We start from the raw sequence: 25,191 nt of genomic DNA on the forward strand, positions 1-25,191 counted from the left end.
TGTTTGATCTAGCACATTGGACGAAATGGCTCGTCTTATCTGTGAATAGCACAGCGGAAGCCTCCGAGTCTCTTTTAAATTGGGACAAAGAAACAGCATTGCCACCATCTTTAAAGAAGCTGGCAGTTAGCGACATTCAGATAGCTCAGCCTACTGAGTCCGACAAAGTAATCGTGCTGACTGGGGCAAGTGGATTCCTGGGCCAGGCACTTCTAGCCTCCCTAGATTCAGATACACGAGTCAAAAATATTCATTGCATTGCGGTTCGTAAAGCAATTAGCCAAGAATCTATCCCACGTTTTGCCAAGGCCGTGATTCACCAAGGAGATTTGAATCTTCCGCGTCTCGGGCTTTCGGAGCATAGTGCGCAGGCAATATTTTCCTGCGCCACTGTGGTCATCCACAACGGTGCTGATGTCTCGTATCTGAAGGGGTACTCATCCCTTCGAATTGCAAACCTGCAGTCTACCAAAGAGCTTGCGGCTCTTTGTCTTCCGCGATTAATCCCTTTCCATTATGTTTCTACTGCAGGAGTGGCCATGTTTGCAACAGGCGCTCTCGGTCCCGACAATCAGTTTGCTACGGCTTCAGCTGCCTTTTATCCGCCACCTCTCAACCTCTCACTTTCCGAATCCGGCCACAATTACATAGCCATGACAGCTTCTAAATGGGCCAGTGAGCAATTTCTTGAGCGTATGGTGATGGAAAAATTCCCCGCGTGGCCTATTTGTATCCACCGACCTAGTTTGATCGAGCGAAAAGATGAATCTGGTGCTGGGCTCGACATTGTGAGCAATTTGCGTTATTATACACAACAGTTACATGCTGCACCAGTTATCAATATCGGTATTTCCGGTACGCGCTCGCTTGGGAAACTTAATCAGGTACCTCTGAGCACTGTAGTACGTGGGATCTTGCAAGCTGCACTTGATGAACCTAATATTGAGGGTTTTTCAAGTGCTAGTAAGACTCGTTTCTTACATCATCTGGGCGATGTGTCACTTCCTTTGGGTGATATACGATCATGGGTGGCTCAAGATGGGGATAGAGGTACGGCTGTAATGATTGAGGAGTTGCCTATTGATGAATGGACAAGGAAAGCTGGCGAGTGTGGCATGAATAAGATGGTTATTACACTGCTTGAGAGCTTAATTGGTGGAACTGATGTTGTATTTCCGGAATATGACTAGTGGTCCGCTCTTAATAAGCAAAGCCTAATCAATATTACATACCAACGGTAAATTATTCTCTTGCTCTTAAATCTCGAATGAACTATTCTTATAATAAGTCTTACAAGAGTTGAAGTCAATTTATTTTTGTGTCATTTGTTTGAATCTATAATCATAGAATAAAATCCGTATAGGAATCCATAATAGAAGAATGAAATCTATAATACGGAAATCGATTTTATAATATATTACTTATATTTGAAAATTGAAATTTAAATACTATGGAAATGACATAACTCTATAATAATTCATTTAATCGATAACGGTATAAGAGTGTTTTCCTGAATAATTAATAAAAAATTTCCCTATTAAATGTAGGAATGTTATTCCTATCGGGCTAAGTAGATCAAAGTACAGCGATCCGATATATGATTGTCATCTCCCTTGGTATACAGGACACAGACAGAATATCACTCAGAAATAACAATCACAGAAGGTCTATTATCAATACATGTTGACCTCCTGGGATTTTGTCAGCATATGCATGTATATTACATGATGCATATAAGGAGCAAACAAAACTCAACTTTTAATTCATTCTTTCCTTTTTGGTATACTGTTTGTTTGCTTTCAATATTTTGATTTCAAAGCACTTTAATTCCGAAGGCTGAATACCTAACCTTATTCCTTCATTTTTTGAATATATACTCGCAGCTTAACTGCTTAGCTAGAGAATCAATCAATTCAATCGGATGCTCTTTCTGGTCTCAATAAACCCAATAATACATGAAGCAGGGGATTTAACATTTCATCACCGCATGGTACACTCTGTCTCGGAACGGGGGATGGTTTCCGGGAGCCGAACTGAATACATCATCCTCCAAGGTTTATTTTCGCCTAAACGATGGTTATATGATACATATGGTATACTCTCCATTACCATGAGATTCCTCATAAATCTCATCGCCGATCAGCGCATCAACCTCCGAATCAAAACCCATGGCAAATTTACTGGTAATGCTGAATAAACAGCCTATCCTTACAAGTTTCTTTCTTGTCCCACCCGGCCTGAGGATAAGGGCACGCGCATCACGGAGATTTTCAAATACCAAGGGAAATAAAAATAACACTCCGCTTCTAATCTCCTTCAATTCCTCATCGGAATGTAGACGGTCAAAGGACATGCTAGAATTTAACCCAGATCCAGAGGAAGATCCAATCACTTCTACGAAGTGACCATTTCTATATTTAGTCCGGGTCGTTGTGTGATTTTTGGACGCAGTGAAAGAGTGCCGTCCGATCTTTAATTGACCACGAAGTCGAAGAAACCCCGAAGTTACAGGTCCGAACGGGTCTTCTCCAAGAATTTTTGTTTCAGCTTCGATTATGGTGAAACTGGGAGGTTGGATTCGATTCATATCCAGAACCATGTGACGTTGGTAATCTGCGTCGGTCCATTGGTACCACTTGATGGAGGCATCGGCATCTACGCCCATTGTCCAGTGAGCCGTAATTGACCTACCTGTAGATGAGGCCCACTATAACATTGGGGAGTCAGCAAGGGCCTGCCAGTAAAGACTTTGAAAAAAGGGAGGAAGCCTCAGATGTAAGATGTTGAAGATAAGGAAAGTTGTAGTACAAGGCCCGGAATGAGGAGGACAAAATCAAAGAACCAATTATTCTCACGCTCCAAGATGGTGCAACGTATTTGGAAGGGCACTCCCGATGATCGAGGTCAGATCCGAATCCATGCCGGGTTGCTGACCACCCCAACTGCCTCTCAAGCTCAAAGGACCACATACCAGCCAGATATAGCTTATTTGTCGTTGGTAAGTACTTCCGAAAGTTGCGAGACACACCAGCAATTGCTATTAGTATATCCTCTGGGTAAGAAAGAACAGTTTTGCCATACGTCTGCAAAAGTTGATGCCAAAAGCTTCGGAAATTGAAGTTTGAAACAAGAGACGGAGGGAAAATTAGATGATCATCGTGTATCTTTAGACCAGGTGCAATGACAGGAAATGTCTCCGATGCCATACTTTGCTGACATTTCCAGAATACTTCGCCCTTGAAAAACTGGAGTGTTCTTTTTGAGAGTATCCTCTCTTGTACAACCCAGCCACGTTGGTTTAACGGTGCTTCCTTAATAATCTGATGCCATTTGGTCCGATCCAACACCGTTATCATCACTGGACTTGGTAGTTGTGGGTAATTTGTTCTATCATGCCTTAGAAATAGAACCTCGTCCACTGTGGAGTTTCTTGGAGAGAAGAGACCTTCTGATCCATCAGAAGCCGAAGAGGCCGCAATGCAGCAAAATGCCTTTCCGTAAATATGAGCCATTTGTGGTGCCTCATTGAGCCAGTCGGCTTTTGAATCTTGCATAATGCATAAACTATCGACCCAAAGATATTGGACATTGAAATCTCGCAATAGTCTTTTCCCTATGTGAATAGCATCCTTAAACGTTTGAGTGAGTTGAGATACAGGTAACTGTTGTTGAAAAGCTTCAAAGTTCTTAGTTGTCAAAGTAAGAATCGGTGTTTTGCCCCAACAATGACTTAGTGTTGCGTACAAGCTATCTAATGGTAATTTGGACGATGAAATTAACCTTGGAGGGTCACATTTGAGGTCAATGAGGCGGGTGGGCAAACGGCCTGAAGAATCGTCCGACGCTGACTCTGAATTGCATAATTTGTGCTGATTCTGACATGTCACGATTGATGAGCAACAAAAATTTTTCCATCTTTCCTCGGAGAGCTTGACGATGCTAGTTGAGGACTGCGAGGTTTTATGAAAGTCGTGGTAGCCTGTGTTTGAGTATCAATAGATATTCTCAAGTTTTCCATACATAGGCTTCAATCTATTATTTATAAATTTGACAGAATAAAAGAGAAGCTCACCATTCACTACATCCAGAGCTAATACCAGATCGATTCCCACCTCTTGCTCTGAGTCCATCACACTTGTCTTGCAAGAAAGCTTGTAGTAGCCTGGGATAATATCTGTGGCACGTTCAACAAACATAGAGCTTATAATGTAACGCTGTGCAATCTCAGTCAAAGATATCATATCGATCTTATTGTTGTGAGAGAAGTATCGACCGTCCCCCCAATTTTGAAAGACACCCCACGCTACAGCGCAAAGACGGCAGCCTCCTTGAGCTCCGTTCAATATCACTAACATGGTAGGTATCTCCTCATCTGGTAAATCAGACGTAGGCATACATACCATTGGAACTCCAATGTGTGTGCTATAGAAAATGATACCATCGCACAGTTCACAAAGGCTTGTGATTTCATGGTCGCTTGAAGTTTTAGGAATTCGAAAACTCTCGTTTTCTAAGTTTTTGCTAGCCATAATATTAAGAGTCTCGCCGTACGGTGCATCCAATTGTTGTTAATTGCGATGAGGACTGATCATAAAGACAGAAGGTGAATGGTCTTGATAAGTAAATGATTCAATGAAAGATGTGGATGAAATCACCGGTGGATGAGAAGTAGAAGACGAGGCGTGTAATCAGCATTGTACCGCGTCCTCCACGTGATCATCCCTTGGTACCGCTGACCTCCCCATCCCTGGATACAATTGGAGATGAAAACCTTAGCAGCGATCTAAGTATAATATACAAAAGCGATGATCTCTCACATCACATTTATTAAGCTTCATTTGAGAGAACATATCAGTATCAATATCAATATTCTAAGAAAAAAGAATTCTTTTTATTATCTCATCAAAACAAACAAAATCAGTTTATTAATCTTTTTTAAATTTATAATCCATAAACAAATACAGAACCCGTGCTCTCCACTAATGACCAGGTATAGGCACTCATATCTGTATTTAACCTCTTTAAGATAGTTATTTTACACTATAAAGGTTTTATAAAATAATCACCTGGAAATACCAATAGATGTTATAATATCTAAAAATAGAAAATATATGATTGTTTTATATTTTTTTCATTTAAAATAAAAATAATACTACTTATATTAAATAATTAAAAATATTAGATATATAAGTTATATAATATCTCTCCTTCTTCCCCTTCTTCCTCTCCTTCTTCCTCTCCTTCTTCCTCTCCTTCTTCCTCTCCTTCTTCCTCTCCTTCTTCCTCTCCTTCTTCCTCTCCTTCTTCCTCTCCCTCTTCATCTCCTTCTTCCTCTCCTTCCGCTCCTTTCAATCACTTCCCTTTTAATTCGTCCCTTTCATTATTCTCTAGACTTTACATGCTATGAGTTCGTGGCCAGCACCACGTACAGTTGGGAATTTAACCTTTTACCGGCTCACTTCGGATACAGCCACCGAGAACAGCAATAAGATATAGGAGTTTGATGGTTCTGAATTGGCATAGAGAGGCTTCTTGCCATGTGAGACTCGACAATACAAGGGTCCATCAATGATAGCCCTGTCGAGTTGAATGACCTCAGGGCACCATCAAGTGTTGGTAAAGTTAACCTTAAGTGAAGAAAGGAATGGAAGGTTTCGTCTTGTTATTACATCTATGAAAAAACCGTACCCATTGACTGACTGCGGACCTTGGGCCTAGTAACAGTAAAATTGATCATGGGAGTAGTTTACCATAGATTAGACGGCGGTGGACTCCTCGCAAGGTTTAAAATATAGTTGAACCTCATCCTGCCATCTCAATGTACTCAGGCCATGCTCAATTAACTGAAATCAGACATTGTGCCTAGTAACAGTAAATTTGATCATGGAACAAGTCTGGTTGGAGCCAAGCTTGTACTGATACTTTTGATTCGTAAAGGAAAGCTAATCTCAAAAGAGTAGCTAGTCTCAAGAGTATAGCAAACTTCATGATGGACGAAGTCTGCTTAGGGTTAAGCCCGGATATCTTTTATTTTTAAAAGAAAGCTAGTCCCAAGAGAGTAGTTAGCCTCTTGAGAGTAAAAGAGTAAACCCACTTGATCAAGAAGAAATCTGGTTGGGTTCAACATTGTACTGATAATTTTGATTTGGAATCAAAGTACAAACTTCCATCAGAAAACTCAGCCGACCTGATTACCATGAATGGATTCAAGATCCAAGAAAAACTTCAGGTACCATATACCATGCTTCAGTTGTCAACAAAGACATTGTAGACCTGAATACTATGGGCAAATAGAAGTGAAAGTCCAACTTCTTGTAGGAATGAAATGAAGTTTGTTTTAGTTCCACAACTTGGCACGTAGAAGTACAGTTAAATTTCAGTTCTTTGATCTGAAAGATCGAAGTGCGACAGAATTTTTTTCTTGGATCCGAGAGGTGAAAACGTGACAGGTTTTCTTTTTTGAATAAGCGGTCTGGGAAATACCCACAAAAGAAAAATGGGTTTTCGTATTAATCTTACACAAGACATAATTTGGCGATTTAGTAATAAGAGGCTACCAGTACTTCAGTAGTTCATCAAGTGGCGCGCGCTTAAAGTGGTAGTACACCAGGTACTGCGACAAAAGAGTTAGATGCACTGGGTTATATTGAAGCAGGTCAAGATGCTCGAGAAGGATGTCTGGAAGGACGGAAAGTAGATTACCAATCTCTATTAGATACTAATAATTGGAACCACCGTTGCCAAAGAACGGAGCAGAGTTCGACGCCAATCCAAGACACAGAAAGCACAGTGAAAAATCTGTTGTTGATTTCTGATACAGGCAACAACGCTTTGAATCTAACCGCAGCTAACATACTTTATGTGATCGCACTGGGATAGTCAGTAGCCTTGATGACTAGGCCGTTTGTCATATGTATCTTCTTGGTAAGAAGCAAGCAATGCAGACATGTAGTCTTTATGCCGAGAACAGTAGCGAAGAAAGATGCAAATCTTTGCAATAATTGGAAAAAAGCACAAGAATGGAGTACCTTACATGTAAAAGAGTACGAAGTTTCTAATCTACCAGAGGAAGATGTGACACGGATGGTTGTGGAGGAAACAAGATCAAGGTTGGAGGAAATGAAGACTTGGAACAAAAAAAAGTTTCGTATTGAGTTAGAAGGGGTGTTTCTAGAAAGTAAACGTAGAAACATGCCTCTAGATTCAGAATATGAACATCATGAGAACTCAAATGCCTTGCATAGACCTTTGAATGATGACCAATACTCCAGTTAATGGAAGATAATGAAATGAGTGGAGTGAATGAAGATGGTGAATTAGACGGAGATGATCAAGTGCATGGAGAGGATGAAATGGATGAAGTGGATGAAGATGTTATGAAGAATAGTGAATGCTTGGAGCAGTTTAGAATGCGTGGTGAGCCCGTGGCAGATATTGCTATAGTAACAGCGCCCTGAATTAGCCGAGTACTCTTTCACACCAAAAATCAACTGTTTTACTTGCGTATAAACTAAGAGACTTTGAATATTATCCGAGTTCAAAACATTCACTGAAATAAGACTACCACCAATTTTGTTGAGAACTGAGATTATCATAATTTATTAAAATAGCTTAGCTTATCGTCGCTAGCTCGATCTGATTCTATTTTCTTTCGCACAACAACAATTCAGTTTCTTCAAAATTTACAACACAACACAACTCGCAACAAATCTTTACAATCCTTCTTTACATGGATTCTATACTGATTTGAGATCATTCACAAACTATTCTCCTTCAATTGAGCTTCTCTTCTGTCTCAAGCTATCGAAAAGATGAATTACGATCATGACGATGATGGCGAGCACATAAATTTTCGATGTTTAGCTGACCCACGTTTCTTGCAAGTTACAGGTGAATTGCCAACTGAAGACTTTCAAGGTATTCCTTATTGCACAACGCCGTTTGGAGCTTTGTTCAATGTCACACCACCATCACCAATTTATGATGACTTTGGCAACATCACGAATGCTCCTGTCCCACGTGTTCTTAAGCCTGAAGAGAAGCAAGCCAGTACCAAAGAAGACTATCAGCCTCAGGATCGTGTCGATCTTAGCGTTGGTTTTTTCTCACACAAAACCCAGAGAAATTAAGTTTATCTCAGAGTCATCATCCCTTACGAGCAATTGCCTGACACTGTTGATGAGCAGTATTGTGGTCCTGACGGTCTTACCATCAAGCTCAAGTTCTTCGCCAATAATTTTGAACTCACTCCAGCCAATATCGAAAGTGAGAATTCCGGCGAAGATGACCCAACTGATTCACATCTCATCAAGCTCTTTTGTGACCATGGAGGAGATGGCAATATTGATGAAATTCCCACCATTGTCAAATCCACTCCTTTTTTGATAAATTTGGCAAACATAGTGAAGCACCTCTCAAGTTCAGACTCCATCGATAGAACCTCCAAGCCAAGAATCTGAAAACAGCTCTCTCAGAAAACCTGATGAATAGCATTTCTTACCCAGGAGACCCTTCTGGTCCTCTTCGCATCACCACATTGCTAAAGGTCATCATAAGAGGTACCGACTTTGACTTACCTCTATACATCCTTGAGGACCGAATCCATTCTCTCGAATATTCTATTATTAAATTTTTGAAAGATATGAGAGAGGAGCTACACAATGGCAAACCTTTCCGTTAATACTTATCTCAAAACTTCACACTTAATACCAATACTCCCATTATCGATTCAAGTTCATTCATCAAACCAGTCGGTGTGAGACCTCTCATCTATATATAAAAACAAACCTTGTACACCACACTCGAAGAGATGATTACTCGCCTTACTGTTGGCACGAAGCAAATGCTGGAAGCTCGATGTCAACAGAGCAATTATTATGAGAGCGAGAGAGCGGAATCTCGAATTTTCAAATCTCTTAATCACTTCTTGCATTCGACCTATCCCAACTTCAACAGTATTGATTATCTCGCACCCGACAATTATAACTCTCTTTCTATGGAGGCTTGGTCTAGAGTCTTATTCATGCACGATAATCGTGTAATCTCTCATGTCGATATGCTGGGTCCATTAGTTACTGAAATCATGGCAAAGTTCATAGCACCCGATCAACTTTGTGTTATTGAATACCTCAAGAATGCTTTGACAAACATCCATGAGAAGACTGTAGCCATCATCGAAGCTTTTCCTGGTACAGGGAAGACAGAATTCCTTGTTTATGCTATCGTGACTATGTTGGCTTAGGAACCCAAGCATCCGATCGTATGTATCAGCGCTGAGAACCAACCTCCTGATGCCTTGGCCAGCGCTATAAGCCGAGCAATTGAGGACGTCTGCACCACGCAGCCTAAACACGCACAGGTTTTGACGTAACAGGTGATCATTCGTGTGTACCCCACATCTACAGAAACTAGGTACCTCGTCAAGCTGGCAGACAAGTTGACAAAGCTCGATCTTGAAGCTGATGCGAGTGTCATTCTCACCACGCCTTCGCAGGCTCAGAACACTAAATTCATGCGCAACTTCCGAAGAGTTCATGCTCTATTCATTGATGATGGTGTCTTGCTCACAATAATCGATCTTATTATGTTACTAGCCATTTTTGATATCGAGAAAATTGTCATTGTGGGAGACATTAAACAATTGACGCGATAAGGACTACCCTTTACATGGGGACAAGGACTCGCTCTTAAAACTACTCAAAATGTGATAGCCTATTTCGCGGCAAACCATTCACCAATCATCATCCTCGATACGCAATGTAGAGGTGTCAAGGGTATTATGGAAATATTTTCCAAATTGTTCTACTATGGTAAAATCAAGGACACAGATTTGCCCAATAGGAGATTCCCGATAAAGGATATTATCAAAGATGCACTCAAGAAAGTGTTCCCGATGCAGGATATCTCCAGATTATACTTACTCATTGAAACTATCAACATTGGAGAAGTCATGGATAAATCAACCAAGTCATGGATGAACCTGACTTCAGCGGCTATGAATGTGAACCTAATTGAATATTTCATTCTCAAATATAATACTCTTCCATAATCTATTGCTATCATTTCTCACTATGCAATACAACTAAAAGTTTATAAGCATACGATGGCAAAGTTGAAAATTGAATATCCGGAGTATGATTTTGCAAAAGTTTGCATTCAAACTACTGATTCAATCCAAGGAGGATCTGTAGATATTATTCTTAATGATCCTGTTCGTACCAAATCACCTGGTTTCACGAATGATTTTGGTCGCAACTCAATTATGTTCACCTGTGTTACATCATTCCAAATTGTTACTGCCAATAGTAAAGATATGCAATGTGTAGATTCTCACACTCCTATCATTATACAGGCATTCGACATAGCGAGACGTTCAAATTCATGCATTAGAATCACGAGAGGCATGGAAAAACACGAGAGGCTTCTCTCTCATCGATATGTACATACAAGAATGGTCGGAACTGGTGCCAACTTTGCGGCTGCGACCCAAGCTCCAACAGACTGTTGATTTTCATCAGCTGGAAGATGAAATATGAGGATGTTGATGGATGTGTGGGTCATACCACTATGGCTAACGACATCAACCAAGTAATTGAAGATATTTTTACTATGAAACCTTATTTTGTTCCACTTATACCTTTGCTGGTGATGATGAGACTGCTTCAGATGAGGACGATGCAGGCAAGAAGAAGAAGAAGAGAGTTACCAAGCGTCAGCGTCAAGATTTAGCGGTTGCTGCCATCAGATTTGAAGAGGCTAAGAAAACATTAACCCTCACCTACAACAATAACGTCTCCAGGAACAATGAAGCTCTCCCCATCATTTGAAGAAGATTATGTTGGCGACTTTTCCCTTCTATCTCTAAAAGATGCACTTTTGACTGATGGATTGTTCCATCTTGACGACCCTAAGTCGGGATTTTGGAGCGCTAACGAAAGAGAAAATGTTGAACCCTTGGTTCAATTTTCGGATGATGGTAACGAAAATTCCGAAGTTTTTAAATTCGTGGTTGATTTTACAGCTGATGGTAAGGAAACTCAAGAAACAAGCAATGGATGGGGTAACGACACTTAGATAGTCCAGCCACCTTGTCTCTATGTGAATAAAAGAAAGTCAATGCAACGAAATTGAATGCTTTTAATAAACTACATGATCTCACTTAGTGAATATGCTCAATGATCGATTATTTCTGAGATAGCTAGTCTGAGTACATAGGTAGCATGCTAGAATTTCCGAGCCAAATAAAATTAGTCCGATAATAGTGATCAAACATGAATATCAATATTGTTGAGATTGGGAATCGCGGTACTTTTTGAACCTTCTTCTAGACGGTCTTTGCCATGACAAACGTTGAAATGGAAACCAAAAGATAACCATACTTTGTTTGTTCTTCTATTCTAGGGCAACTAAAGGTACTTACCACTTGAGTTATCTCAATACTCTACCGCGGTATTTGATGACTATTTCTGATTGTTTAGAAGCGGTTACGATAATAAGTGAATATTTGAGGTGTTGATTGAAAACACATAGTTGCACACTTTGGATAAGTTTCATGTAGGTATTAAACGCTTTGTATTACGCATTCTCACTGCCAAGTGGCGTGAAGTGCTTGATTTAATTACAAAATGTTGTGTAAGCCAAGCAAACGGCTATGTAACTCTATCTAAAATATCTTGATATGATAGTTTCCTGTTTCTCCATCTTATACGCTGCTTTTTTTGCTCTTGCCGATTGATGATTTGGATCAGGTACAGGTAAATCAGCACCCTTCATATGATGTTTATGTCCAGGACAGCCATGACACGCAACGACTGGTACGATAGCCCCTTCTCTATCTCTCTCATCATCCATCACTCGGTTGCGACATTGCTTGCTTCTGTCGGAATCATCGGTGTTCATCCAGACAGAATGACAGGTACTGGCGAAGTATGGTTCGTGATATGGACATGATTTGTCGCATATGCAGAGTTTGGTTCCATCGCCGCCACATGATCTGTGGTACATGTATAACTCCTTACACATGCTGGGCTGGAGTTCTTTTTTTTGGGTTTTCTGGAGCCCCGTCAGCCTAACGATTATTATTCAACGGGGGAGAAATGATAACCCTACTTTTATAGCTGAGAGTAGATTATCAACAAAAAAAACTTTTGTCTGTTGGTCTTAAGATAGCTGCGATGCTTCCGACTTTTGTACAGTTCATAAACTGGAAATCAAGAGTTGTTCTGTTACTGTTTTCTGTAACTGGTTCAGCCTGGTGATACTTATGCATCGATGCTGAAATGATAAACCGTACTTTTGTCGCTGGTAGTAATCAATACAGCCAGAGTTACGGGCTACTGATTCAAGATATTATGGTTATTTTAAGAGTTTTTTACGGTTCACAGAAGCCGTAATGTTGTATAAACGAACGAGTGGTTGAAGCGAACGAGTGTTGCTATGTCTTTGACTTAGTTGTATACGATATCAAAATTAGGGTACAACACTTACAGTTTTCTAAGAACCATTGATTTCTATGTATCGACTCTTACTATTACACCTGAGGTACTGCATGCAAGAATTATAAATATGTTGATTGAAGGGGTAAGTTACTATGAAAGATGGGAAATCTGTATATATATATCGCTCCTCTTACTAAGCTAGTTTAGCTAGTATAGTATGAAATCCCAAGATACGAACTACATAGCACTATCCCAAACTAGAGCCTCATCTTTCCATCTCCTCCAATACCCCTCTTTCATTCAACGTCCGATAAACTGCCGATTGAATTTAAAACATATCTCATTATTTCCACTTTGAAATCATGGAAGTTAGCGTGCAAAAATATGGAGGAAATCTCGAGAAAAATCGGCAGAATATCGTACTTTTATTCTGAAATACCATAAAAATCAGAGGGAAGCAGTGCCTCTGCTTTTAATCATGGCTAAGGACCGCGGCCGTTCGAGATGTCGAGAAGGGGTATGATATCACCTTCATTAAGATCTTCCTTGGGTATTTTTGACTTTGCAATGAGATCGGAAACTTGCAAATGTAACGTGGTTGCTCAGCAGTAGCCGACTTTTAGTTTGCTGCTAATAGCCAAGTCTTGTAGTCTTTTGGACTAGACTAGAAGGCTAAGAGAACCTATGCAGTAGCTAACGATAACGAAGTGTCAGTTTACTTATTGATGACTAAAAATTGATGAAATGGTTTGATATCATGAGGGGAATTTTGAGAGGGAAATTTCTCAGTTAATTTCAAGTTTTTAAACGGGTTTCCAAAATTCGTACTCACTATTGAATTTCTATAATACTAGTTTGTTAATGCGATAGGATTCGCCAGACACTTCAAAATGAAAGCACGCCAGCTTGCGGGATTTCATTCTCACAATTGATGGCTATGAAATGACGGGTGCCATTATCATAATGAACAGCTTCAATCATCCCTTTAGTTTATTAAATAGCTTCCAGAAATGTGGAAAACGGGAGATTCTAGCTTATTCCAAGATTATTCAACTGAAGTCCCCAGATAGACTTTCGAGTTCTTACATGCAGATTCTATTTCCAACCTCCTGGGATGTTTACTTTCATTAACTCCATGCTTCAGAAAGATTTTAAGCTGTGATCATCAAGTTTTCCTTGAAGACACTAAGACTAAAAAGAATAAAGAACTGGTCTTACTAACGATTGAACCAAGGGCTTGGTGTTTTGCCGCTAGAATTGGTGGTCCGGAACTATTAATACTTATAGTTTTCTTTGTATTTGGACTGAAACAATGTCTTGTGTGAGGCCCGGGCAAGACCTTCTGATTTCTTTGAGCATGGAATCAACAGAAAAACAATAAGATTGTTTATTATATATGTCCTGTTCATCATGTTTAAAATTGTTCTGCCGGCTCTTTTGACACAATAACATTTTATACACACGCATAATTATCATCGAATCAATCAAAATGGCTAGTCCAAGAAACCCAGCAGATACCTCGCCTGAACCAGAATTCCGGCTCACTTTCGGTGTTGAAATAGAATTTATTTTAGCTACTGTGGATGAGGGTAAAGAGAACCCTAACCCACGAGACCCCCGTGAGGTAAATGAAAAAATACTCTCGGACAATGATTCCATCAATTACGATATTTGCAGAAAACTGAAGGAAGCTGGCATTCCAGCAACAGTGCAGGAAATAGATCATAAAGACTCAACTGACTCGCTTGACATAACAGCTACCAATTGGCTTTTGAAGACCGATGTCACAGTCGGCCTAAGCGACCCAGATGACAAGGACAAGCGTTATATCGAATTTAGCTTGGAAATGTCATCTCCACCATACTACTACGATGAAGCTTCACAAAAAGCCGTAGAAACGGTCTTGAAAGTTATCAGAAAAAATTATTTAGTTCGCGTCGACAAAACTACAGGATTGCATGTTCATGTTGGAAACTCATATCATGGTCTCCAATGGCGCGTACTACGCAATTTGATGGCCATTGCGTGGACTTACGAACGCCAGCTCTTATTGATATTGCCTGAGGAGCGCGTAGCTAACAGATACTGTCAGCCCCTCCGGGAATCAACTCTCGGTCTTCGACATCCTGAGCTCACGCGTCTTGAATTTCTTAATCGCATCTTGTCGTTTATTAACAACCGGCAAGTCATTTCGGAATTGATAGGCACTGAAGTTAAAACTCGTCTCGGCTTCAACATAAGGAATCTCAAGACACCATTTTCTGATCATGCTCCAGAACGCACTATTGAGTTTCGTCAGCATCCTGGATCATTCGAGCCGAAGGATATTCTACATTGGATACATATATGCGTAAAGATGGTCGAAAAAGCATGCTTTATCAAGGGCGAAGAGCTGTTCAACCGGCTACGAACCGATGTTGAAAAGCCAATCGGATTTGGAGAAGATGACGTTAGTACGATTGACTATCTGGTGTGGCTTGGCTGCCCAGCTCAAGCATACTACTACGGTGAGGGAATGATAGCTAACAAGGCGCAGATTGAGAAGAGAATTAAGGAGGAAGCGAAGAGAGATGCTATGGATTTGGAAATGTATCGTGAAGAAGGTCATGTTGATGTTCAAGGTCGTCTCAGCGTGGGAATGTCGGGAAAATGACTATGGCATCGCCCCGGGTAGTTGGGATTAGGCTTGAGTTTCTCAAGTGACCTCCAAGCTCCGGAAGGACCTTGTCGCCGCGCCCGAGGGATTCAAAAAGTTCATCATCGTGAAGTCCCTTATCCCCTCCTCTCTTTCATATATCCTGCTGGTCGACTTGTAAGCATGTAACTATGCTAGTAATATATTGAAGTATGGTATGAAATTCTTATCTGCTAACAACCCTCCTTTTTCCTTAAAATATCTCAATACAATATCATATCTCCAGAATCAGTTTGAAATGTGTGTCTTAAATGAAGTGGAGTAGGTTTTTGAGTGTGTGAATAAATATTGAATAAATTGGTTCAAAATAACAGATCTTTTTCAACATGTTGATGATTTTTCATATAATTAATGAAGATTTCCAGTGTAGTTCGGTAGTCCAGAACTATTGAGTACCCTTTGAACAGCTAATTTGTTTCGATCGTTAGGAATGTCAATTGCCTATATGCTTGGATATATACAATCCATCGTGATCTTTCACTTGACTGAGGTTGGCTTAAAGCTAATTTGATTGCGGCTATGGTGCTTCCAAAAACTAATTTAGCATTGCTCTAGCGGAATGATATATTAGGCATACCCTTTTATGGCTCATGATTTTCATGTGATCAGTTGAGGCTGTAGATGTGCTTACAGCTAGTCATGCATAACACATCACAATCACAATTTTTTGTAAATTGTACGATGTCCCATTCGCTGTCGTTTACGATGGGAATCTGAATAGTGGGGCGGAAACAAAGCTGGGGTAAGAAACTGGCCAATACAAGTATTTCCTCACCATGTGCGTGTGGGCCTAATGATGACTGCGCCTTTAGTTATCTTCCAGAACACTTGAACAACACCACTGGTGCACCTCATCAGCTTCATATATGTGGTGATCCCTTTTCCAATGACATTTGCTACATTTTCTCGATTTTTCTTTCATTTCACACCATATACTCAAGCATTATCATATAGTTAGATCAAGATGTCACTTGATTTAGGAATCGGTCAGGTCATAACCTTGACGCAGTTATCTTGGGACACTCTTCAAAACTCAATAAAGGCAGGCGATGCCTATTCACATCTTACCAAAGAATTAGGAAATCTATACACTGTATTGGAAAGCTTACAAGATCGTGCCGACTACCGAGCATCACTTTTAAATCAAGAGAACGATGGAGTGTTAGTACGACTACATGGTGTCCTCGACGAATGTTATGATATGCTCGAAGATGTCGATAGGTCTTTATCCAAGTATAATGGCTTGTCCGAGGATAGGAACAGAGTTAAGAGGCTGGGGCTGAAGATCATGTTTGGCAACACTACAATGAAAGATATGCCAGAAATCAGGCAAAGGGTAGCATCGTATGCATCAAGCATTCAACTGTATCTTAGTATGCTACTGGTGAACTCGCTAGGAAAGGTTGAAGAAAGTACGAGAAATCATATTCTGGAGACGAAAGGGCTCCGAAAGGAGTTCCGCTCGTTTGCGGATTCACAGAGGCAGAATAGAGTTAGGGAAGAATCGAACAGATTCAGAGATGATGTAACAGTGCTCACGACTCATCCTAATGATGACAAGGCTGTTTGGAGAGATTTTCGAAGGAAAGCAATCAAGAATGGCTACTCGAGTGCTTTTCTGGATGAACATATGCCAGATCTCCTCGAGTATATGGAGAAATATGGCCAGGAAGGTGCATCAGGTACTCCAAAACTCCAGAATGATAAAACCCAGGGACGACAGCGATTGGCCCTTCCTTCAACAGGCCAAATGCACAGGACCACGAGCACACCAAGATTCCCCAACTATGGCTACGATGCTGATTTAGAAAGCTGCGCGCCTCATCCCAGAAGACCCAAATCCTCCAGAGAGCTGAAAAATATGGCTGATGATGAGATGAAGTCTGCCACGCGCTTTGGTAATTCCCGTAGAAACGAATCACCACCAAAGGAAGCAAACTTTGGAGATGTCAATGACTGGCTTTTCGAGTGTCAACGAGCGACAGGACGTAACTCCTCAAATAAAACACCAGATAACTTCGCATACAAACCAAATACTTCCAAGACTTCGAAAGAGCAGGAAAGAACCTATATCTTGGCAAAAGAAAGGCACAGAGAACCCCCAATTCCTGAGTATGACGAGGATGACGAGGCTGAAGAGTACGACAAGGAAGAGTATCCTCGGACAGACTTACCCAAACGGAGGGAAACCAAGGGTGCTATACTCAGCACAAAAGAGAAACAAACAAATTCCCCACTACCCGAGTACGACGAGGCCGATGAGTACGATAAGCACCAATCTCACAAAACGGATAGATCCAAACGAAGGAGAGCCAACGCCAAGAAGCCCCACCTACCTCAGCGAGCAAGAGAAGTCACATATCCCACAACTCGAACTTCCGGCCGAGGAAATCATTCCGACTCTGTCCATGATCAAAACTACACTCTTCAGTCTGAAAGCCCACGTCTGAATAACAAGCGTAGTGATCCTCGCTTCACATTTGGTAACAGCACTCATAGCAGGCCCAGAAGTCAAAGATTGAGAGATGATCAGAGTATGTACTCTGAGAATTCAGATCAGTTTTCATTATCTGAAGAATCAAGTGATGAGACCTCGGTGTACGACTCAGAAGAAGAACAAGAGCATGTCAAAGCTTTAAAGCCGTTGAAATTCAATCAATTTTCACCACCTGAAGAATATGGTGATGTGATATCATTATACGACTCGGATGAGGAGCGCGAGCGTGCCAAAGCTTCGAGGCTCATGATGAAACAGCACACCAAATCTATATTTGGCATTTTTAAGCCTAGAAGAAACCCTCATAATTCCTACAACATTTGAACTCTGAGCTGGATTGCAGATATTGGATGTATTTATCGATTTGAGAGTTCTGAAAGTGATGGGGGTTGGGGTACAACTTGCATGAGTTATGTTATGATGAAATGACGTCTGATGAGTTATGGAAGCCTTCAAGGAATAAAGCATTGTAGTTAATTAGCACAAACGGATATGAATCTCTTAATACACATTAGGCGGTCCTTGATCATTTATCAGATACTCTGAGGAAGGTTTGTGGATGTATTTTCGCACCTTTACCAACGCCGTTTGTTCTGTGAGGCGCTTGTAGTATGCATATGCGTGTTTGTATAGATTAAGATATTTTAGGGTGTATATTATCTAAAACACCGCGGCGAAGTAGGCGAGACCCATGATAGAAATTGAGAACGATCGACATACGAAAAAGAACATCCTGTATAAGCTTGGCTGAACTACATGTTGAAACTTTGACTACACATCATGAAAACTGGCGAGTAGTTTTAAAGTTACTAAACTAAATTGTTGCGGCAAATAAATCTCAGGTAACTTGCAAAAAACCTCGTTGCATAACTAAGTTGCTGATATCAAGTAAACCACCAAACCTCCAGACAAACGCGAGACATTCTATTAATATGCTAATGATATACCAATTATGGATATGCAATGAAAAAATACGGATCGCTTGATCTTCTGGGAACGCGGGATGCGGAGCAAATTTTACAAGTAAAAGTGTGTAACTAGCCTATTCTCTTAACGTTAAGCACCCAGGACCAGAGCCTCAATGTCACTGACTAATGGCAGACAATGGAATGACTCATACCAATTAGAAGATTTCTCACATGAGAAACTGTTGGTAGGATAGGGGATAACAGCAGTACTCAAAACAGGTGAATAATATTGGATGGTAATTGATGTTGTGTTACTACATACTACAATAGAAGGTAGAGGTTATGTAAGAATGCTGAATAATATCATATGATCATGTTCCGATAGAACCCCAAGTGATGGTAGTAGGTGAGTAGATGGGTTTGCCCTGGTAACTCACTGGGGCTCTCCAGACTTGATAGAGGTAGCCTGTTAATCTTATAGCAACCACCTATAGGTCGATAGCGGACTATAAGTAGTGATATGCCATAAAAGGTGTATGTCAGTAACATAGGTACAAAGTCCTACCACATCGAGTTTGATATTTGCAGCGCTGGATAAAGGGTAGGGTATACCCAGGGTAACCTAGGATACCTATTGAAGCTTTGTAGGGCAGGGTAACCATCTTATAAAATGCTTCGAGTGCTGTGGTACCCGCGGGCATATATCGCGTGAGGTTATACATAATATTCATGTCATATCACATTATATAATACATATATCATGTGACATCCATATCATATGATGCCTTATCACATAATACAGTATGAGACTATGTGACATCACATGATAACATATCATAGGTACAATCATATCTAGAAACCTATAATACCTCTGGATGATAATGTTGGACGATCATATGATATTTAACCTGTGGTACCCTGGCATCCGCCGGTATTTCTGGGTAACCACCTTATAGAGGTCAAATGGTACGGGTGCCCAGCCCTGGATATTTGATATTTGATATGTCAATCATGAGTGAGAGTGCGAACTCATGGTGCGAAGCGGACTTAATGTAGGATGATCAAATAAACGTATTGTTCTAGCAGGGTTCAAGGACTTGTTTGGTATGAAATTCTGCGGGATGGGTATGGTGGGTTTTTGTGGTTTTTTATTTTAATTGGTTTTAAGAAAGACATATTTGCGAACACTACAAGATGCTAGGAAAGAATATATATATGTGTATCCTAGGTATTTCTCTTTATTATGGTTGCTGCCTACATTTCTTTGAATTTATAATTCATATAGGGAGATGTGGATAGCCTCCGTGTCTGTCACGACGGTATTGATGCAGAGCCTCAGGAGTATTGTGTATAGTCTGGTTTGGTATCCGGAGATGAAGTTGATATATCAAAAGAGAGGGGATGGAATGTGAGGGTATATAACATATATGATTGGTTTTCTTGATAAAATATGGTTGGTGAGGTAAATAGCTAATCTTCTCCTAACTATGTATCTAGAATACAAGAGCGACGTGGGCTAAGAAGAGGAAGGAGAGTGACTGAAGGAGAAATAGCTCTCGGCTGAACATGCTAACGGATTCTGAAATTGTCAAGCAATAAATGAGGATTGAATCTTCAATTGGTACAGATACAACTTATCTGATATCACTGCACTGAAACAATAAGCAAATATACTTCACCAAGCTACCAACACCAAGCTAAGTAACTAATGGGGCCATGCTATTTTCATATTCGACGTGCCTTTCATGTGTGAGAATCTTTATATTGATAAATAGAAAAGCGAAACGAAAGAATAAGGCACAAAATATGGATACTACCTTAGTGTACTTGATGTGCGACATTCATATGATGAATAATTTATCATAAGGATTTTGAAGTGAGGGGTCGCAAAAAATGGTGGCTATGTACGTACTTACTGTACATTTGTGGTTCAGCCATCATGAACCCTTGTTATTAGGTTTTACCCATGAAACTCGTGGATATGGTGGCGAAAGTAATCATGAACTGATGAAAGCCGTGGAAGATATCGTAGGATGCTTACTATGGGGTACTTATTCATGAATAGTGTTGATTAATGATGAATGATGATGTATAAGGAATTAGCGAGATTGGTACAGTAGAAGTCCATCACGACGGTAAATTAATGTAAGATCTTGTAATGTTTGGTATTTTGATGGCTCGCGAGTGTCGGTCCATCGAGCGAGCAGCTTGCGGCTTGCGGCTTGCCCCATCTATTGTCCCTGGGAGCATCTACACGGAGGATTCTACCAAAGAAAGAGATTTGCTTCGCTTGAAGACGTATTCGGAAACGGAACTCCTGACTTCAGCCTTTTCATAAAAAAAAGTTCCGGAGTTTTGTACGTTCACCATTGTTCTTGTGTAGTAGTGTTGAGGCTGGGGGTTGCTGTGAATGTAGAAGCAACCATGGACTTTTAGCCTATGAAAAATATAAGATAAATCCGAGTAACGAATAACTAAACAGTCATTTTGATCATTATAAGGACTCAAAAAGTGTTTTATTTATCCATCGTTGTAAAGTTTTCGGTACGGAGGTCCGATATTCGCGGCCCCTTGCATTACTCAAAAACTCATTAAGATCATGATTGGGTGAAACAGTTGTTCATAGTGTCGGATACTTACTAGGTACTAGGTAGGTAGCAATCAATCACATTGTCTAGGGGATGCAGCGAGCCGCGTACTCGAGGACCCAGGCTAAATAACCAATTTTGGTAAGAACCAAAAGTCTGAGCTTTTGATTTTTACTTGGCTTACCTAATAGTCACAATGTGATTGTTTAGAACTTGAGACCACCGGCGGGCTGGATGCCGAAAAGTACTCGAGTTCTTGAAAAAGGGGTAATTGTACAGGGGTTGTAGAAGGTGATCAGTCGATCATTGGTTAATTTATCTGTAACCCTTCGTCAGCTGTTATCAGCCCTACTAGGAGTCATTGATAAGAAGCAAGAGGTATCTCAAGTCTTCTCTTTTCAAAGTTTACTCCGTCCACTTTGAAAGTTAAACAGATCCACGCAAGCAATAACCAACATGGCACCACGATCAAGCAACTGCTTCTGTCATTTCTTCACGTCAAGTTACTCAAATCAGAGTGTTGTTGATGGTGGTGATTACGAATTCAGATTCAATGAAGAAGAAGAAGAGAAGTTACAATATGAACCTGGTAAGTGACATATCATGTCGTATACATACATCCTGGAGCTGTACAAGATAAGATCTCGGAAAGTGTTCCTGTACTAGTTACCACCTGTGTTTCTTTTCATCCTGTAATTAGTAATTACTACTCTTATCGTTCATCCGGACCTTTGCCCAACAACAGATAGAACTACTCAGCCGGACATTCTCCAACCGCGGCTCCCACCATCACGTACAGCCCCCACAGACACCACAGCCAAAGATCAGACGCCTCTAACCGCGACTCGATAAGCAAAAAACTTTTTTCCTGTTTGATAACAGGGGACGGCTGCGGATACCCGAAACCCAATCAGCGGCCGAGTTCCTACAATTACCCCTGGATGGACAAACAACCGCGGGTAGATCAACTACATCGAAGGATTTCATAGGACGTCGCTATGTTTCAACTTTCCATACCCATGTTATTGTTTCAACGATCAAAACAATTTTAGAAGCATCCCTGCCGTTAATCCTGCAGGTGCTACATAGGAGTGCAGAGTAGTACCCGTACAAAAATAAGTGAAATAGGATGCGATGCCAGCTGGGTCGAGAAGAAGAGTTCCTCAACTTCTACGTCTACTTTGTTCAATTTCCCTAGTTGTAGCCTGGTGCTCTACTATATGTAGACTTCCATCTGTCACTCCTTTCAACCTTATTTTTTCTGCATTCAGGATCACCACACTCCTTATTTTCGTTTGTTTTTTTTAGTTGAACTGGTTTCCTTGTCAATTTGATTCTGTCATCATGCGATTTTCACTCCTTCTTTTGGCATCAACGCTGACTGCCTCTGTTGTTTCAGCTCAGAAGTATGTATTTGCGCACGTTGTTATGGGCAACACTGCCCACCATACCACTGACGATTGGGAAAACGATATAAAAACTGCTCAAGCTGCAGGCATTGACGCTTTTGCACTCAATGTTGCCACTGGCGATACCAACACTCCAACACAGGTCGAATATGCTTTCGAAGCTGCCACGACACTCGGTAGCAGCTTCAAATTATTCTTTTCGTTCGATTATCTTGGTGGAAGTGGTGCTTGGCCAGCTACTGGTGACTCCTCAGTCGCATCATATCTCAATCAATATGGAGTAAGCCCTGCGTACTTTAAGTTCAATGGACAAGTCTTTGCATCCACTTTTGAGGGGGTAGATAATGCTGGAGACTGGACTCCTGGGGGACCTATCCGAAGCGCTGTTCAAGGTACCGCAGGCTCCATCTATTTCGTTCCGGATTATTCGAGTTTGGGTTCTGCTGGGTTCGCTGCCCAACTCAACAATGTTCAAGGTGCTTTTAGCTGGGATATGTGGCCTTCTGGACCAGTAAATATGACGATTGATAATGACCTTGCTTGGCAAGAGACTTTGGGAAGCAAGGCTTACATGATGGGTGTCTCACCTTGGTTCTTTCACAGCGACGCGAACCCAATTGCATGGACCTGGAGAGGCGACGACCTTTGGGCTGAACGCTGGCAGCAAGTCCTTGAAGTTCAACCTCAATTTGTCGAGTACGTATCTCCAATAACCTTATTCCCTCCTACTTTTAACTGCTTATCCAAACATGAAAACTAACTTCACCTCGCAGGATTGTCACTTGGAACGACTGGGGCGAATCATCATACATCGGGCCTTTGGTTTCCACGGACGAAGTCCCTGCAAACTCTCTCAAATACGTTGAAAACATGCCTCACACGGATTTCCTCAACCTTCTACCCTACTATATCAATCAATATAAGGGAATCAAGACGAACTCCACCGCCGATTCCATGCAATACTGGTACCGCACTTCTCCTGCCGCGAGCGGTCTCGTTGGCGGGGTCCTTGGCAATAATCCCACTCAAGGTCAAATAGAATACAGCCCCAACACTATCTGTGAAGACAAAGTATTCTTCACAGCATTATTGCAATCAGCTGCCGATGTACACGTGCAGATTGGTAGCTCCCCAGTGATGAGTTATACTGGGTCGGCTGGTTTAAACCATTGGCATCAACCATTCAATGGACAAACTGGAAATGTGACATTTTCCATCGTGCGAAATGGGCAAATGGTAAAGAGTGAGGTTGGGACTGAGATTACGGCCACAAGTACCCTGGAGGGCGGGCTCTCGAACTATAATACATGGGTTGGAGGGTTTTAGGTGGAATTCGATTGAGATGGATGGAACAGCGGGGCAAAGGAGCATGGTGTTGACGAGTGATGATTATTTTGACGTGGAGTTCGATTTCAATTCTCTTCTTTATGTTTTGGACAATCTTGATGTCGAGAGGGTCTTATCATACCAGGTGAAGGTTTATTTTCACCTCACTTCAAGATGGCGTATAAGAGAAGCGGAAAATTATGAGTCCGCACCGTCGCTTAGAGCCCTCGCCTGGCAATTCCCTCGATATCAGTATTGTGCAACTGGATGCCTATCAGTGTATGTACCTACCATCCGATCAATACACTCCAACGACATTTACCAGATCAGGAAAATATGGGACAAAGCTAGACAGTTTGATCTCATGGCAGGGCCTGACTTTTCTTTCACTCTTTTTTACACCTTGTGTCTATCAACGATAGACACTGAGGCTGAGCCTCTTTTCTTCTTCTTTCATATACCAATATTTAGATACCAACATCATGTATATATACGCTTTCGGAGCATGGATTACGGGCTATAGACTATGAGCTATGTTGTATTTTAAATATGTTTCTATCACTTTGTATATTAGATCATTTGGAAAGATACCCATTAGGCATGTAAGATTACCTATTGCTTAGTGATGGAAAGGAACCGACGTTTAGAAAAAATATGCACTTGGTTTTTTTTGGTTATATGCATATGTCTTATTGCATCTTGTTTTGGAAAGAACTCGTGTGTTAATTAGTTGATTTGATCGGTACGCGGGTATACGGTTGCACTAACACGGAGCGTGTCTTAGGGCACCTTTCGCACTTGATGGCTTGGAGATATTACATGCAGCTCTGTGAGGTTGGGTCGAATCGTTCGCCTCATAAATTATGAAATAGATGAGATCTTATATGTGATATATCCAATAACCGAATTAGACCTCCCATATCTCCACCACCAGGAAAAGGTATGCATGATAATATGTGCTTTGGGCAGGACATCGATTCCAGTTGCAGATCTCTGAATGGATTGGATGTTTAATCTGAACATCTTTCTCGGACGACCTCTTGTTTTCACTTGAAAATTCTCACGATCATCTGTGGCTCTTGAGACGACTTGAGGTCTTGCTCTTCGAATTCATGAGGTTATTGGTGATGGAGATTTCTAGGATGTTTAATAGTTGTAGATGATGTAACTTTAATTCCTATATTTGGAAGGTCGTATCTTGTAGAGCAACTGCTTTATCAGACTTATTCCCAAAAGCCGGCGTCGCAAAGCCCTGTGTATAGGTAAGTGATTTGGAGTTATGTAGGCATGTTTTGATGATGATATCAATTGGTGCTTGAACGCCGTAGCTA

General features: G+C 41.0%; 12 protein-coding genes across 12 annotated transcripts in view; 8 read left to right on the top strand and 4 right to left on the bottom strand.

Annotated features, from left to right (window-relative positions):
- The window catches only part of SS1G_04127 (hypothetical protein), a gene marked incomplete at both ends in the record, with an annotated part of 5,927 nt that extends 4,737 nt beyond the window's left edge, over positions 1-1,190 (top strand). The window contains 2 exons of the mRNA XM_001594270.1: positions 55-855; positions 904-1,190. Of these exons, the coding sequence (XP_001594320.1) occupies positions 55-855; positions 904-1,190 (1,088 nt within the window). The remainder of the gene's footprint in view (positions 1-54; positions 856-903) is intronic.
- Positions 1,191-2,077: 887 nt separating this feature from the next.
- SS1G_04128 (hypothetical protein) lies at positions 2,078-4,394 on the bottom strand (the record flags this gene model as incomplete). The annotated part of the gene is made up of 3 exons (XM_001594271.1): positions 2,078-2,707; positions 2,856-3,751; positions 4,073-4,394. The coding sequence occupies 3 exons, from the start codon at positions 4,392-4,394 to the stop codon at positions 2,078-2,080; spliced, it is 1,848 nt and encodes a 615-aa protein (XP_001594321.1).
- A 762-nt stretch (positions 4,395-5,156) lies between these two features.
- Positions 5,157-5,321, bottom strand: SS1G_04129 (predicted protein; the record flags this gene model as incomplete). Its single annotated transcript, XM_001594272.1, has 1 exon — positions 5,157-5,321. The coding sequence occupies one exon, from the start codon at positions 5,319-5,321 to the stop codon at positions 5,157-5,159; it is 165 nt and encodes a 54-aa protein (XP_001594322.1).
- A 126-nt stretch (positions 5,322-5,447) lies between these two features.
- On the bottom strand, positions 5,448-6,266 carry SS1G_04130 (predicted protein; the record flags this gene model as incomplete). Its single annotated transcript, XM_001594273.1, has 2 exons — positions 5,448-5,594; positions 6,234-6,266. The coding sequence occupies 2 exons, from the start codon at positions 6,264-6,266 to the stop codon at positions 5,448-5,450; spliced, it is 180 nt and encodes a 59-aa protein (XP_001594323.1).
- Positions 6,267-7,289: 1,023 nt separating this feature from the next.
- Positions 7,290-8,459, top strand: SS1G_04131 (predicted protein; the record flags this gene model as incomplete). Its single annotated transcript, XM_001594274.1, has 3 exons — positions 7,290-7,416; positions 7,891-8,093; positions 8,187-8,459. 3 exons carry the CDS (start codon positions 7,290-7,292, stop codon positions 8,457-8,459), a joined length of 603 nt encoding a protein of 200 aa, XP_001594324.1.
- Positions 8,460-9,082: 623 nt separating this feature from the next.
- SS1G_04132 (predicted protein) lies at positions 9,083-9,241 on the top strand (the record flags this gene model as incomplete). The annotated part of the gene is made up of 1 exon (XM_001594275.1): positions 9,083-9,241. One exon carries the CDS (start codon positions 9,083-9,085, stop codon positions 9,239-9,241), a length of 159 nt encoding a protein of 52 aa, XP_001594325.1.
- An 861-nt stretch (positions 9,242-10,102) lies between these two features.
- On the top strand, positions 10,103-11,073 carry SS1G_04133 (predicted protein; the record flags this gene model as incomplete). Its single annotated transcript, XM_001594276.1, has 3 exons — positions 10,103-10,131; positions 10,598-10,710; positions 10,799-11,073. 3 exons carry the CDS (start codon positions 10,103-10,105, stop codon positions 11,071-11,073), a joined length of 417 nt encoding a protein of 138 aa, XP_001594326.1.
- A 585-nt stretch (positions 11,074-11,658) lies between these two features.
- SS1G_04134 (predicted protein) lies at positions 11,659-12,021 on the bottom strand (the record flags this gene model as incomplete). Its single annotated transcript, XM_001594277.1, has 1 exon — positions 11,659-12,021. One exon carries the CDS (start codon positions 12,019-12,021, stop codon positions 11,659-11,661), a length of 363 nt encoding a protein of 120 aa, XP_001594327.1.
- Positions 12,022-12,941: 920 nt separating this feature from the next.
- On the top strand, positions 12,942-13,049 carry SS1G_04135 (predicted protein; the record flags this gene model as incomplete). Its single annotated transcript, XM_001594278.1, has 1 exon — positions 12,942-13,049. One exon carries the CDS (start codon positions 12,942-12,944, stop codon positions 13,047-13,049), a length of 108 nt encoding a protein of 35 aa, XP_001594328.1.
- An 877-nt stretch (positions 13,050-13,926) lies between these two features.
- Positions 13,927-15,090, top strand: SS1G_04136 (hypothetical protein; the record flags this gene model as incomplete). Its single annotated transcript, XM_001594279.1, has 2 exons — positions 13,927-14,886; positions 14,974-15,090. The coding sequence occupies 2 exons, from the start codon at positions 13,927-13,929 to the stop codon at positions 15,088-15,090; spliced, it is 1,077 nt and encodes a 358-aa protein (XP_001594329.1).
- Positions 15,091-16,096: 1,006 nt separating this feature from the next.
- On the top strand, positions 16,097-17,953 carry SS1G_04137 (predicted protein; the record flags this gene model as incomplete). The annotated part of the gene is made up of 1 exon (XM_001594280.1): positions 16,097-17,953. The coding sequence occupies one exon, from the start codon at positions 16,097-16,099 to the stop codon at positions 17,951-17,953; it is 1,857 nt and encodes a 618-aa protein (XP_001594330.1).
- Positions 17,954-21,581: 3,628 nt separating this feature from the next.
- SS1G_04138 (hypothetical protein) lies at positions 21,582-25,023 on the top strand (the record flags this gene model as incomplete). The annotated part of the gene is made up of 7 exons (XM_001594281.1): positions 21,582-21,714; positions 22,215-22,325; positions 22,525-23,230; positions 23,308-23,770; positions 24,006-24,139; positions 24,645-24,689; positions 25,020-25,023. 7 exons carry the CDS (start codon positions 21,582-21,584, stop codon positions 25,021-25,023), a joined length of 1,596 nt encoding a protein of 531 aa, XP_001594331.1.
- Positions 25,024-25,191: the final 168 nt, after the last annotated feature.

This window comes from Sclerotinia sclerotiorum, genomic scaffold, assembly GCF_000146945.2.
Source record: "Sclerotinia sclerotiorum 1980 UF-70 scaffold_5 genomic scaffold, whole genome shotgun sequence".
NCBI lineage: Eukaryota > Fungi > Ascomycota > Leotiomycetes > Helotiales > Sclerotiniaceae > Sclerotinia > Sclerotinia sclerotiorum.